The 14,563-nt window shown below is 41.1% G+C and overlaps 1 protein-coding gene across 1 annotated transcript; it reads left to right on the top strand.

Annotated features, from left to right (window-relative positions):
• Nucleotides 1–9,893: 9,893 nt before the first annotated feature.
• LOC113011643 (C-X-C chemokine receptor type 2-like) lies at nt 9,894–10,826 on the top strand. Its single transcript, XM_026151235.1, has one exon. It carries the CDS (start codon nt 9,894–9,896, stop codon nt 10,824–10,826), a length of 933 nt encoding a protein of 310 aa, XP_026007020.1.
• The last annotated feature ends 3,737 nt before the right edge of the window (nt 10,827–14,563 follow it).

The raw sequence follows: 14,563 nt of genomic DNA, 5'->3' as shown, positions 1-14,563 counted from the left end.
ACCTAAAGAAGGAGTTCCTGAAATGTGGGTTTATTAGAACAGGACGGATGGACGAGCACAGCCCTCTCAGCACAGGGCTGACAGGACTTTTCCACATATGATAAATAAAACACAAATGGATTAATACTGTTCCAAACTTATAGATAAAAGTGCGTTTACTGGACTTGTTTTGTAGCTCTTGCTTTTCAAAGACAGTGAGGAGCAAAGTACAATTAGAAGAGTTTGTTCTGATGAAGAGTTAAATGTAAACAGCAGCGTAGTGAATAAAGATCTGTGTCCACGAATCCTCAGCAGTGACAACACTTAAACATCATAGTTCAAAATCCTCAGTGCACACCTTTTCCTCCGCTGTGTTCAAATGCTCTCAGCTGTTAAAGTAGAGGAAAAAGTTTGACATATTTCACGACCACTAAATATTAGAGAAGCCCCTGAAAACCAGCTCACGGTTACTTCCCAAGCAAAAACCCACAGAGCCTAAATCACAACAAATAAGACAATAATAAGACAAATGACTACAAAGTGACACCAGAGGCTGGAGAAGAGCAAGCATAAAGTGACACGTTGTGTGTGCACACACAATCCTTGTTCACTTGTTCTCAGTTGTTCAGTTGCTACAGGAACTGCAGCAGTCGGGTTACCGTGTCGCTGTGTTGCTCCTCCATCTCAGCCATTGAGACTAGTCGCAATTTATTCTGAGGAAAAACAGAGGAACAAAAAGATGTTTTAAAAAGTTTGTTTTTTGTTGCTGTTGTTTATGTTTAAGGTAGAAAAATGAATAAATATACAAAGAATCAGGGCTGTGCGATACGACGATATTAAAACATCTGTTGTTTCATATTATACGCTATTGTTTGTTTCGTGGTGTTACAAAATAAACTGTTTACAGCAATATTTTTTCATGGTTGTGATGGTCACTGTAGTGGTGAATTAATTTCTAAAGTTCTCTCTTTCTCTTGAATTGAATTGAATTGAATTGAATTGAATGAATGCTTTATTGGCCATATGCAGGTTGCCCCCCCCCCCCCCCCCCCCCCCCCCCCGACTTACACACACAACAACAAAGACATCACAAGGGAATACAGTCGGAGATCGGCAGCGTTGGGAGAATAACACTGAAAAAATTGCACAACAATGGGAAAAGTACAAGAGGAAAAAAAGAGACCTCTTCTCACGCTGGGCACCTATGGGAGGACAGCATGAGAACAGGAAACAAAAAAACTCCTCTGCACAGAGAGCACATTAATGTCCACATCACAACATTAGAGCACATGACAAGCCACAGGGGATGGATAGGGTGGTGGGGGGTAATTCGAAGGAACAAAGCAGTCGTCCTGCACCATGCTACCATTTCAGCGCGGCACGCAGACCCGCTGCCTTCCCCCGCAGGAACAAGCATCGAAGGCGTTTGGAAGGGAGGGGGATGAGTGAGTGCTTATCAGTGTAAGTGTGTGTGTGTGCGTGTCCAGAGTTCAGCGGAGACAGTGTCCTTCGCCCTATCAGGCAAAGTAAACAGTCTGCCAGCCGATCCAGGTGTCCTTCATGGGATGGGAAGAATAGTCATCACACAGTCGTTATCAGGGAGTTGTTTTGGTGGGCTCCAGCCTTGGGCCTGAGCAGCTGGCGCCGTGGTGTCCGAATGTAGAATATTGTTGATTTCTCCTTTGTGAGCAGCTCGAATTTTAGCACTCGGACACTGGTCTCTCCACCTCCCGTTGAAGAGCTGCGAGCCTCCTCATGATGGTATCAAACTTCTGTTCCATGGTGTTGTCAGTCTTTTGATTCTGAGACCTCACAACTGCAGTGATCCGTTCCGCGATGTTTTCCAACTGTCGCTCAAGGGTCTCATTTTGAGCAGGCCTCTCTCTGATGTATCCCCCCATACGCTCAACGGTGTTGTTTTGAGCCTTCACAGCAGCTGTAAGCATCTCCAAGGTGTTGACCATATTACGTTCGTTGTGAGAGGTCGCGCCTCGTCCCGGCGCTTCGAATTCAGCGGGCAGCCTTGTGGGGGTTTGAACAGCCGGTTCCGCTCTCTTATTTCTCTGATAAACCAGGGCTAGGCCAACGCCGATCAGCATGAACCCTGTTATCATGGTTCCGAATAGGTAGATATCTTCAGCGTCCTCGATCGACAGTCCCGCCAGGCACACGGTCCTCCAGGTCTGCCACCCGTCCATCGTGTAACCGGCAGGGAAAGTCCCTCCAGGGCACTCAGGCTCTCCCGAGCCCAGACTTCGTTGAGAAAAGGGTGTCAATAGCACTCAGAGACCAGTTGATCTTATATTTAAAATAACCACATTAAGACGGACGAGCGACTGTTTTTACGCGTACTTTCGTTACCAACAATGACGGTAAACCCAGCGTGTGGCTCCACCATCCGTTTGTTTAGTTTCCACATAAACCTTTCACAATACAGCTCAAGATCCTGTTGAGACTTTTCAAAATAAACTGAAATCATATGCATTATTCTTAAAAATCAAATTTCAGAATATGCATCAAAGAAATGACCTCAAATAAAAACATCACCTATAAATAGCGCTTACAGTCACCACGTGGATGAAGGCACAGAGAATACCAGCATGGCCAGTGACGATGAGGCAGAACCAGTTAGCTCCAAACAGAAGGACCAGTCAAAACAAGTCGAGGACCGTATTCCTAAACGAGGGGCTACCTCTGTAGCATGGACATGGTTTGGTTATGAAAAGCCTGACATGTACCAGAAAACTGTACTATACAAATTATGCTGCAAACCTCTGCCCACCACTACTCAAACACTCAAACCTACACAAGAATCAGATGTAAGAGTTTGGAGAGAGTTTATGGCTGAGAAGCAAAAAAGAGCCGTCAGGTGCTCAAAATAAACCTTAGACTCAAACGTTAGAACAGGCTTTTCCTCGCAGCACGCCGTGTAATAAATACTCACAAAGAAAACGGCGTGTCTAAAAGTGTATAGTTTCATGCATCGGTCAAAACACCCGACTCCAGGTACACGACGCCCAGCTGGAAACACTTCACACAAGTCGAGTTGCCTGAGATTCACAGAATTTACAGAAAATGCACTATTTTGTGATATATATCGTTATCAGGAGAGAAATGTCTTATATCAGGATTTTGGTGATTTTGGTGATATCACACAGCCCTACAAAGGATTATAATACACGTAGAGCTGCAGACACATAACAGCATTCTGTTGCAACACCAGCAGTTTATAATTAAAGTTACATACATACCTTGAAAAACTAAATCAATCACAACATTAATCAGCACTTTGTTCCTCTAACAGGAACTCAGGTCCCTCCTCTTCCTCCTGTAGATGCTTCACTTCCTTCCACGTCCACTTCACTGAGGTCTGGGATCACAGATTTATGGTTAAAGTAACAGGAAGTTAATGCACCATGGTCACAGAAGATATAAACACTTCACTCTGAGACTCCAGATCATGTGATCTGATCCTAATGCTGGAGAAAAATGCCCACAAGACTCACACATGTCAGCACATTGTTGGAGGGAACTAGTGATGAAAGTGTGATTGTGTTTGTGCTGCTCACACTTTACTGGAACACACTCAGCTGTGAGCTGTGCTCAGATTTAGTGTCAGTAACAGAAAATATTGGAGAAAATCAGTGAAACAACACGACTGACATGACAGCAGGAAGAAGTGAGGCCTTAAAAACGGAGCTAACAGATCATCACTGGGATGAAGTGTGTGCTGACGTTCCTGATCAGGCACACAGTGTCTCTGAAATCCATCCTTATAATCACATCATAAACTCTGTCCTGTTAGGAAATGTTGCTTAAAGACGAGGAGAAAGAAAAGCTGTGGATGACTAAAGGTCTGCAGACGACACGCAGGAAGAAAAATCCACTTTAGAAGCAGTTTTTACTGCAGAGCAGCAGAGACAGTGAAGGCAGCAGGATCCCTCCTTCATCAATGTTCACAAATATCAGAGAAACGATCTGTCAAACAATGTGATCTGTTTATTGATCAATAGAAATGATTGGACGAACAGCAGTGTGGTTGGAGGAGAAACTACAACTGATGCGGTGATGGAGACGGTTGGAGGAACAAGAGAAGCCGTTGAAAATGATGAGTGTTGTTGTTTTTCTATTGATCTACAGAAAGCTTTGATCCCATCGATCACAGTCAGTTATTGACCACAGTGGAGAAGTGTGGGACCAGCTGTTTGGAAAACAGACGACAATGTGAGCAGATTAACGACACTGTGTCAGGATTTAGAGAGGTCACATGTGCTGGCCCGGGACCTCTGATTGGTCCACAGCTTTTTCTGCTTTATATTCATGATGTTTGTGATGTTGCTGGTTTGTTCACATGTGTTGTTTCTGCAGATGATCCAAATTGATTTTGTGTGCAATATTTATTTCACTCAGGAAATAAATATCTGATCAATATCAGTTCAAAGAGCACAAACCAAACCCTGTGGTTCAGAACAATCAATTACTCACGGTGACACAGAGTGGCAAATCCACAGTGTTAAAAAGCTTCACCAAGCTTGTCACATGTTTACTCCATGTTTCTATCTAATGGAAGGCCCAACACGTCCGTCCCATCCACCAGGTTTCATTTGTATTATAGTTCTTCTGGATTCAGACCAGCACAAGAAGGGCCCTGGACTCACTGGAGCTTTTTTATTTCATTTCCTGTTTTATTTTTTCTGACAAACTGTGAAAATATGTTCATTCAATCTCTGTCTATAATTTCATCATTAAAACTTAACCTGGCAAAAATCTCAGGTTCACATAAATCTGAGCCACAACACTTATGATCCCTGCACAAGCTTATTTCTAACCCTCCAAAAGCAGTGTTCAAATCCCTGCAAGCAGATCTGTGGGATGAAGTACAGCCAGCCAATCACAGGACAGGAAGTGATCAGCTGACACAGTATTTTGAAGGTTGAGCTGTCAGGGTGAGGCTGCTTCATGCAGGTGTGAAACTATGAGGAAGCTGAACGCCTCCTCTTTCCTCAGCAGTGATCTGTGGCAGTCTGCCATCATGGCTGCACACACTAATGCCGTGTCCGAATTCAGGGGAAGGATGCTCCCAAGGACACTACCTACATCACGTCCTGGCAAAAATCTCAGGTTCACATAAATCTGAGCTGCACCCCTTATGATCCCTGCACAAGCTTATTTCTAATCCTTCGAAAGGACACTACCTACGGGTAGATAGTGTCCTTAGTAGTAGTGTCCTTCAACAGACAGGTTGTCAGGAAGTGAGCGGCTGTGGACAGCCTTTTTTTTAATAGAAACTTTATTGAACAAACAGTAAGTATACAACATAACAGGTGGGCTGTGGATAGCTTTCTAGCCTTCGTTCAAGTCTGCCCTTACTTCCTCTACTTTGTTTTTCCAGTGGCTAACGCCATAGCGTGAAAACTTCAAAATGGACCCAGAAATGTCGCTCCGTTTTCTTGTACATTTTTAATTCTTGATGAGCTAGAAAAACCTTATCAACGTTACCCGCATGTTTTGTACCTTAGGCTCATCAGAGACAATCATATCCAGGTAAAATAATTTCCTTTAATCTACACGCATTTAGGAGTTACAGTGGACCCCGTTTCACGAAAAATTCAAGTTACGAAGGCACTGAACGGTAATATTTCTGCCCGTGTTACGGCAACCTGCCCTAGTAATGAAATCCGCTGTCTCTGGTTGGCTGAGCCTACAATGTGCCCACAATGCCTTACTTACGAAAGACCCTCAGGAAGGGATTAATTTCGTAAATCGGGGTTCCACTGTACCTAGCTAATCACATGGATAATTGAATTCCAGATTAACTGGCGTTGCAGATCAACTGGCATTGGTCGAACAGATGTGTGGTAGACTTGCTTTTCAGGAGCCGCTGCGACAAAACAGGAAATAAACACCAAATATTCCATGTATGATATTTGTAAAGGTTTCCTCAAACACACTCCATCAGTCTTGTGGCTCTTGAACAACAAAACGTTTAAAAACGTTGCGAGTTTACCTGGTGATATTCCCATGCAGGAGGCGATCGCGAAAAAGCAAACAATTAACACCACGCCGACGCTGTTCACAGGACAGCAAGAGTAAACGATCGGGAGAATCTTGTCTTCGTTATCGTTCCCCTCGCACGTTTTATTTCTCCGATTTCAGCGTTTTTGCTGCAAAACTAAAGCGTGCAGTTTACTTTGTGTGCACTCAAATGGAGTCGAGTCAACTAGCGCCACCTGTGGCCATAGACTACAGGCAGATTAACTCTTGAAACACATCTGCACCACGTTTGAATTTGTTTCATGCACAATATATTTGGAACTTTCTATTTTTCTGTTTTTGTGTCTTGCAAATAAAACTTTAAAGTAAATGAAATTGTATTATATATTTCTTTCTGGCCTACATCAGTAAGAAATGCCAAATTATATACACAAAGTTATAGAAATCCCCACTCATTCATGATGATTTCAGTATTTCTTCCCATGGCAAAGAAATACGTCTGGAACAAATATATGACACATTCATGTTTCACTAGTGTTGTAACATCACATCCTGTAAGCAGAGTCTGCCTGTGTCTTTTCTCTGGAAATGAGCATTTCCAGCCAATATAAGTAATTCATGGCTGGAGAGAGTTGGTAGTCATATACAGTCTGTATAAGTGTGGTTAAGATAATAAACATTTGTAAGGAGATGATTAGTAATAAACAGAGCCAGTGAGAGTGAGTGGAAGAAAGTGAGTGACTCAAGTGTGTCAGTTGGTTTGTCATCTGTTTTTGAGTGTGGGGGAGAGCTAGAACTTTTAAAGCTAAGTTGGGAATATTTATAATGTAATTTCCAAAACGTGCATATGATCTTCAAGTTGTAGTAGATCTGCTATCACACAGTAGCTGTTCTTAATGTGAGCGTGCTCCAGTGGAGCAGCTACACCAGTACAACAGGTCAGCTGTAAAACTGAAGAACGATGACAGAGACAGAGACAGTCCCCGAACCCTCAGGTGTACTTCACCTCAGCCATCACAGGCATGCAGGCCCACACACTGTGATTGGATGGTTGGGACACATGCAGACTCTGATTGGCTGTTCTCTTTTTGGAGCTGAAAAAGAAGTCTCATAGTAAAAACAAAACAAAACAGGAGTGACAGAAAGAAATGGGGAAAATATTTTGACAACTGTTATTTTTCATTTGTTCCATCACTTATACAAAAATCTTTTCTTACAGAGAGGAGACATTTAAAAAAATCATAAATCTGATATATATCGCACACTCATGCCTTGTTTAGGACGACAAAGCATCGTATCCACATAGTGTTTTTAACACAACAACAATCCAGCTTTATTATCTGTCACATACAGGATCACACAGAGTACAACATGCAGTGAAATGTTCTTGTGTCCGTGCTGTGGACAGGCTGCAGACGTAGCCGAGCCATTCCAGGGCCTTTTGGTTTGTAGCATGAAGGGTCTAGCCAGGACCCTTACTGGATACTGGATGGGAATCGAACTTGCGACTCCCGCTCCAAGGATGTGTAGTCTTACCACTGCACATCTTTTTTGTTTTTTAAACAAACATTCTGTTTGTGTGTTTTCTCAAACAGGAGACATTAAGATGTTTATGGTTTTCAGAAAATCAGCTGCAGCTATCCAGATAAGAACGGACACATGAAGATGAGGTCACTGTGAAAACACACAAACATAAAAGAAAATCATGTGCACACCTTTGATGGAGATTGATCAAAAAGTGAGCAGCCTGTTGTGCAGCATCAGCGTGTTTCCATGAATGAACCACATTCTGTGGATGTTGGCTGTGCTGGACATCAGGAAACCAGAAACAGGAACCTTATAAATGCTATTTGGCCTCCCATGAAGCTTCCAGAGAAACCTCTAAACCTTCACTTTAAAATGCTCCGCTGCATCTGAAACGTCCCCCATCACACAGGCTCCACCCACCTGGCACAAACCGAGAGATAAACCAAACCACAGCATTTTTTCAGGCATTATTTTAACCCTAAAAACCTGTTTGTGATCAACCAGGCATCACAGTTGTTTGGTGTGTGTGTGTGTGTGTGTGTGTGTGTGTGTGTGTGTGTGTGATCAGGACGTCAGCGACAGCCTGAAAAACAAGGCAACAGAAAACAGTGATTAGCACTGACCACGTGTTTGTGCAGCAGTGTGCTTGACAGCAAGGAGCCGTGACCGTCACACAAACTGTGCTATCAGCTGAAGGTTCACAGTGTGAGATGTTCAAATATGTGATAAACAGGATAAAGTGTAACACGATCCAGCTACAGTCTCACAGCCTCCCTCTGCCTCGTGTTTGTGCTAGCACAGCTTCTGTTTAGAGGCTTAGAGGTGAAAGGTCAGAGAGCGAGCTGCTGCTAATGTTAAAGCTCCCAGTTTCAGCATCGCTGCAAACAAGTTATTATAGAAGGATCACCTTCAATCTGCAGCACAAAGATGCTAATCAGCTTCATCTGCGTGTGCCAGCTGAGACTGTGTGAAGCTTGCAGGGAGATGTGTGTGAAACCCACCAGAGTGTGGACCCTCAGTCTGACACAGCAGAGTCACAGCAGGCCTACTGTCAGCAGCAGTGTTTGTGCCGCTGTGACACGTTTGATGCGTAACATTCACTTGTAAATAAACGTGACTTCTCACAATTGCAGTTCACACCTTTGTGACTTTTTCTGCAGCACATACATTGCTAGGGTGTGGTGTTCACACCATAAATAAAGCCTCATCCACAGTGTGATGTGTGGACAGCACGCCTTTGCTCAGAGTCATATTATGAATTTGTTCACATGCAGGGTTTATGTCGTGTGAGCAATGGCCTCATGTTGATTTACTTATAGAAACATAATAAATTATTGTCATAAATAAAAGAAATACTTTACCATTTCCTAGATGGCAGCAGTATGAACCCGAGTGAGTGGGGTTAGCAGCAATACGAATCAAGTCAGATCCTACTGGACCTCCTGTAGTCTACTATGACCTTCATCCACTTTAACCCCACAAATTTGTGACAAAGATGTTGTTATGATCTCTCTCTCCAGCTGTGTGTCCTCCCAGTTAGTTTGGTTTGGAGTTCCTCACAGTTTAGATTTTGTATGTTGTAACTTAGCAATATTTTTGTAACTTAGTTTTGCCGTTTGGTTCCTCAGTCTTACCCGATTCACACATATGGCAGAAACAGGAAATGTGTTTGCAAAGCTGTTGCTATCTGCACGAATTCTACTTGGTATAATACAAAAAGCGACGTCACAGAGAAATCAGGGTTTATTGTGCTTTTGTTCTCTTTGCTGTTTTTCTTGTGTCCTTTTTGGATTTTCAATAGTCTGCTGCACACAGGTGAGTAGGTAAGCAGGGCCTTGTCACCTGTCTTCTTTTTACTCCTCCTGGCATCACCAAATGCCCACCTAAGCCATGATAGTGTTGATGTGTGTTAGAATTTGGGGTCCATCAAAATCAGCATCTTGGTTTTGTGTCTTTTTGAGGGTTAGACAAACAATTAGACTTGGGGCCAGATGTACTAAACTGCTCAATCTATGTCTCACGTATTGTCAAAGCTCATGCAGCTGAATTTGTGTAGGTTCACCAGTAAAACGGGTGTTAGAGCACAGCTCATGCGATCACATTGAAAACAGTGTGTGCTGTTCATGGTCCTAAAATTGTTTGATCAGCATCTATCAGAAACTTCAAAGCAAATGAAAACATCAAAATGAAAAAGGAGCTGCGATGTCTTGTGCCTGACTTCCAGTCAAGTCTTGATCATTTTCAGGATAAGATCCGAAGTTGGTGTTGTCATCCCTTTATTTTTGTGCATACACTTCCTGTTTGTTTGATTTTTGTTTTTTGTATATTTACTTTTGGCTAAACCGTTGCTTTTATTGCTATGGTTAAAATATCATTGTTTTCTGTCCACAGCCATGTCATTTGTCTTTGAAGATGATTTCTTTCGGAACAATTATTCCTATGATTACAACGAATCGAGAGAATCATTCTCTCCAGATCCAGATACCTTAGAATGTGGATATGAACCTTTGGAACCTACAGCAGTTGTGATCCTGTGCGTCATCTTCACAGTCATCTCTGTATTGGCCATATTCGGAAACCTGCTGGTAGGATGGGTGATCAGAACCAGCCAAGAAATTTTGGCTCCATCAGATGTGTACCTGTTCCAACTGACCATAGCAGATGGACTGCTGGCTTTAACGCTTCAGTTCTGTGTTGCAGCACTAACTCGAGGATGGCTCTTAGGAGACTTCCTTTGCCAACTCCTCCAAATCGTCATGGATGCGAACTTCTACACCAGCATCATCTTCCTCACCTGCATTAGCATTGATCGTTACCTTGTGATTGTGCGCGCCAGGGAGACACTCAAGAGTCACCAAAAGATGTGCAGCAGGATCCTCTGCACAGTGGTGTGGGTTCTCGGTTGTGCCCTTGCTCTGCCTACTCTTTCCATTCGCTTTGACATCTCTACCGCATGGAGGCTCACGATTCAGGGGTTCATTCGTGTTTTTGGCTTTTTGGTCCCTGCGATTGTCATGATCTCCTGCTACAGCATCACTGTTTCACGGCTGCTGCTCACTCACGGTTTCCAAAAGCACCGAGCCATGCGGGTGATCGTAACCATCGTGGTTGCGTTTCTGCTCCTCTGGACACCATACCAGATAACCATGGTGATAGACATACTGCTGAGGGCTGATTTGGTACAGCATGACTGTGATACGAGGAGGTCGTTAAACACAGCCTTGGTTGCAACCCACTGCCTGGCTCTGCTGCACAGCTGCATCAACCCATTCCTCTACGTCGCTGCAGAAGAAAAGCTCAGGAAGAAGATGAAGCTGCTTTTTTAGAGAAAAGACAGACGGGCAAGTATGTGACGCTCAAAATTCAGGAGGTCAACATGTCAGTAGATTGATCTGAAGGTCATAGTGATAATAATGCTATTTAAACTATGTTTCTTACTGCCGTTGTTTGTACTGATAACAAATAGCAAATATTGGGAATGATTATATAAAGTCTCTAAATATTTCACACTTGACCTCTGACCTCACTTTTACATTTCACATCAGTCTTTCTTTCAAGTTGACCCCAAAATCTGTTATTTTTACACATACTTTAAAATTTAAAGTATGTGTAAAAAGAAGAAAGACAAGGAAATGGACATACACAAAATACAACGCTATCCCCTTAAAAGTAAATGTTGCCCAGGGAGTGAGCTGCCTTGGCTTAAGTTTGGGCTCCCTGAGTGCTTCTTGCTTATTACTGTCATCATCACTAGTTGTAGTTGTACAAACTATCCAGCAGATGGCAATGAAGACCAAGAAGTTGTATAGACAAATACGTGACATTAAAAAAATTGAGAAAAAACAAGATTTAAGTGTTTATCATGCAGAATTTTCAGAAACAAATAAGTAATTCGCACACGCAGTCAACTTCCAGATAAACTTTGTTACTAGCCATTGGCTATGTTGAACCCGGCAGAGTCCCAAATGATCATTATTTGAACTTAAAGACTTGACACCTGTCCTAAATGTGTTTTCAGGCAGAGGATGAACAGAGGTACTGCATAAAGGGTCACTGTGTGATAAATCATCACACCAAGTCAATTTACTTAAATGCAGAGCTGATAATGAGCACAGCAAAGTGTACTTAAATAATTTTGTGAGTTTAATTCTTCATTGACTTTAGTTTTGTTTGTTTTTCCGATTCAATGCACACTGTTAGAAAATACTTGTAACAGGCTCTGCAGGCATTTGCTGTCAATTTTAAAGCGACGTTGATAAAATGTTGTATTAATAATTTTGATGTGTGTTTTTTCTGTTTTGTTTTTGGTATATTAATTAAAGGTTCATTTAATTAACATGTTATAGAGCAAGTTATTACATGTTAAATCTAAAACCGTACCCAGACGTAGAAAATGGTGTCAGTAGAGAAAGTAGTTCTAGGAAGTAAGTGCATCGCTTTTGTTTATATGCCATGTATGTGCTTAGAGTAGAGAAGTGAAGCAGACATGAAATGTGGGCGTTAAATCATCGTTGTGTCTTTGATTTTCTTTGTTCTTTTCTTTTTGAGTAATCCAGATCAGTCTTTAGATCTGTTATATTTTGCCATTTTGATTTTGCAACTGTTTATTTGTGTATAACCTCTGTCTTTGTGTGTAATAAAATGAAGTAGGTCTATTGAAAGAACTGGTATCGTTTCTGTTTCTGTGAATTCTGATATTTCTGCATTGACTGGTCTGTACATGAGCTCCAAGTCAACAGTACATCCATGCTGTTGTGACCAAATGGCCCCAAAGTCACGTCTGTATTTGTGGTTTTATGGTCTTTATGGTAATCTTAAAGGTAGTCTGAAAAAATGCATCTAAGAAAGCTTTTAAATTATTTAGACACCTTTGCTCTGAGTCATTTTACGAGTACAGCATGAATGCAAACAATATATTCAATAAAAGTGTGGGTTTAATGTACATGTACAAGCCACATGTTCAAGATCCACAAAGTTTATTTTCCAGAGCAATGTCATGGAATCCTTTTTATTCAGGAAAGTGATCGTGATTTTTTATTTTACTCCCCCCCCAGCAAATCACCGGGCTTCGGTGTGCCTATTTGCTGCTGCTGGGTCTTATGTAGTTACAATGAATTAAATGAATAATAAATAAAATTTTATGTTCTTTATAGAATTTAATGTAATGTCTCTGGCTGGAGTAGCCAGCACTCATAGAGATCATTAAACACCCGTTTTTAATTAGCCTGAAGGAGAACTCAAGGCTTAACACTGATAATAACTGATAGCTGCCCTGATATCGGTTATCGCTATATGAGGTTTTAGGTTTTGTCGAGCCAACTACCTCAAAGGAAGCTGGGCTGTGTTGAACTTCCTTCACAGTAGAAATATAACATAGAAAATAATGCAGCTTCCAAATTTTGGGGGACGTCCATAAAAATTCACATCTAATGTAAACACAGAAATAGTAAAACATGAGCAGCGATTAAGGATCAAAGTTGAAAGGAATTAAACATCATGTTATGTTAATTATGTTGAGATTGGCTGTTATGGATGTAATGCAATGAGGTGTTATTACTGACAGCTTGTTGATGCTGATTCATCTGTCAAAGTATTATTGTATAGTTTGTGTTGTTTATGTTGTTATTAATGTCCATATAGAACATGTATAATGTCTATATGTAAATTGTAATAGTAATTCATATTTTATACTATACAAGGCAAACACATATCCAGTCATTAGTTTTGTTTATTAAACCCAAATACACAAGTGGATCAAGTATAGTGCTGCTGCTGTTAGTTGAAGAAAAACATTTCATTACTTCTGGAAAACTGATTTGTTTCCAAACCGTTCTGTTGCTGACTGACCAGGAAAAGTGGTGCTGAGAAGTGGCAAAAAGCAGGACTGATATATTGTTGTTTGACCCATGGAGAGTATAAAACACAGACATAGTCACAGTAATATCTCCCACTGGATTGGGAATCCACATTTTAAACTCTGAATTGTGGCGTTTTGGTCATCACTGTGTCATGTGGTATTTCTTGAAGCCATAAGTTACCTCATATCGATGAAAGGCTCGAGATGAAAGCAGAAAGCTCTATTCATAAACTGTATCAGTGAAACATACAGAGACACATATATATTTGTTTTAAGTAATCGTCTAAATACTAGAATTTCAGTCCTGAGATGGTCTGTAAAACACAGATATTAGTAACATTAGCTTGATGAATTCAGGGTTTGTTTGGTATCCTGGATGTTCAGGTTTTTTAGTGATGATTTACAGAAGAAAAGTTGCATTTCCAGTAAACTATCAAGGGTCACGTGGGATGGGTGGGTGATCAAAAGTTACATAATATGAAAGGTCTAATTTTTATCAACAGTTTGATGCCACCCCTCATCTTGTAGTGATGATTTTTTCTGGGTAAAAAGAAAACAAAAAATGTGTTAAAACAATCTAATCAGTGGCTGAAATTACTGATGAGACAGAGGGTTCCAGATAGCTATTTTCACCTTTTTTCTAAGAAAAACACTGCAATTCTTAAAGCATCGCTGTAAATACAACTATTTATTGCCCACCAGTACAATAACACACACAGAAAGCTCTCGTGTTCATCAGCTTTTCACAGTCATTTCTGTAAATATTTGAATATTTGTGAATATTTGACAATGTTTGTAGTCTGGCCTCTCTACGCCACTGCAATGGATTTTAAAAAACAATCAAGTTTGTGATTCCAAGTGCATCTTTTATGTAAGGGGTTTAACTTAACTATTGCATTAACTCAGTGGGTTTAATATATATTTGTTTTTATTTGTATCATATTTGCTTTTATTTTTTATTTTTTAGCGGGGGCAGATTATTTAACCTTTATATTTTACAGCTCAGTGTATATCAACCCACTAGTCACTTCATTAGGCATGGCTATTCAGCTGCCACACAGCCACACAGTTTTTCAGCCCTGTGTGGTTGTTGGTCCGGATGGTCATGTCACGCGTTTTTATCCTTGTATTTTAGCTCATTTTAATCTTTCAATCTTGCAAACATGGATGTTTTTGGAAAGATGTTATGAAATATTTTAGGGTTTC

This window comes from Astatotilapia calliptera, chromosome 3 (genome assembly GCF_900246225.1).
Source record: "Astatotilapia calliptera chromosome 3, fAstCal1.2, whole genome shotgun sequence".
NCBI lineage: Eukaryota > Metazoa > Chordata > Actinopteri > Cichliformes > Cichlidae > Astatotilapia > Astatotilapia calliptera.
Note: the sequence above shows the minus strand (reverse complement) of the source record. Positions and strands in the feature narration are given on the sequence as shown.

Excerpts from the sequence above, each read along its gene's own strand:
- LOC113011643 (XM_026151235.1), top strand. The coding sequence starts at position 9,894 with ATGTCATTTGTCTTTGAAGATGATTTCTTTCGGAACAATTATTCCTAT.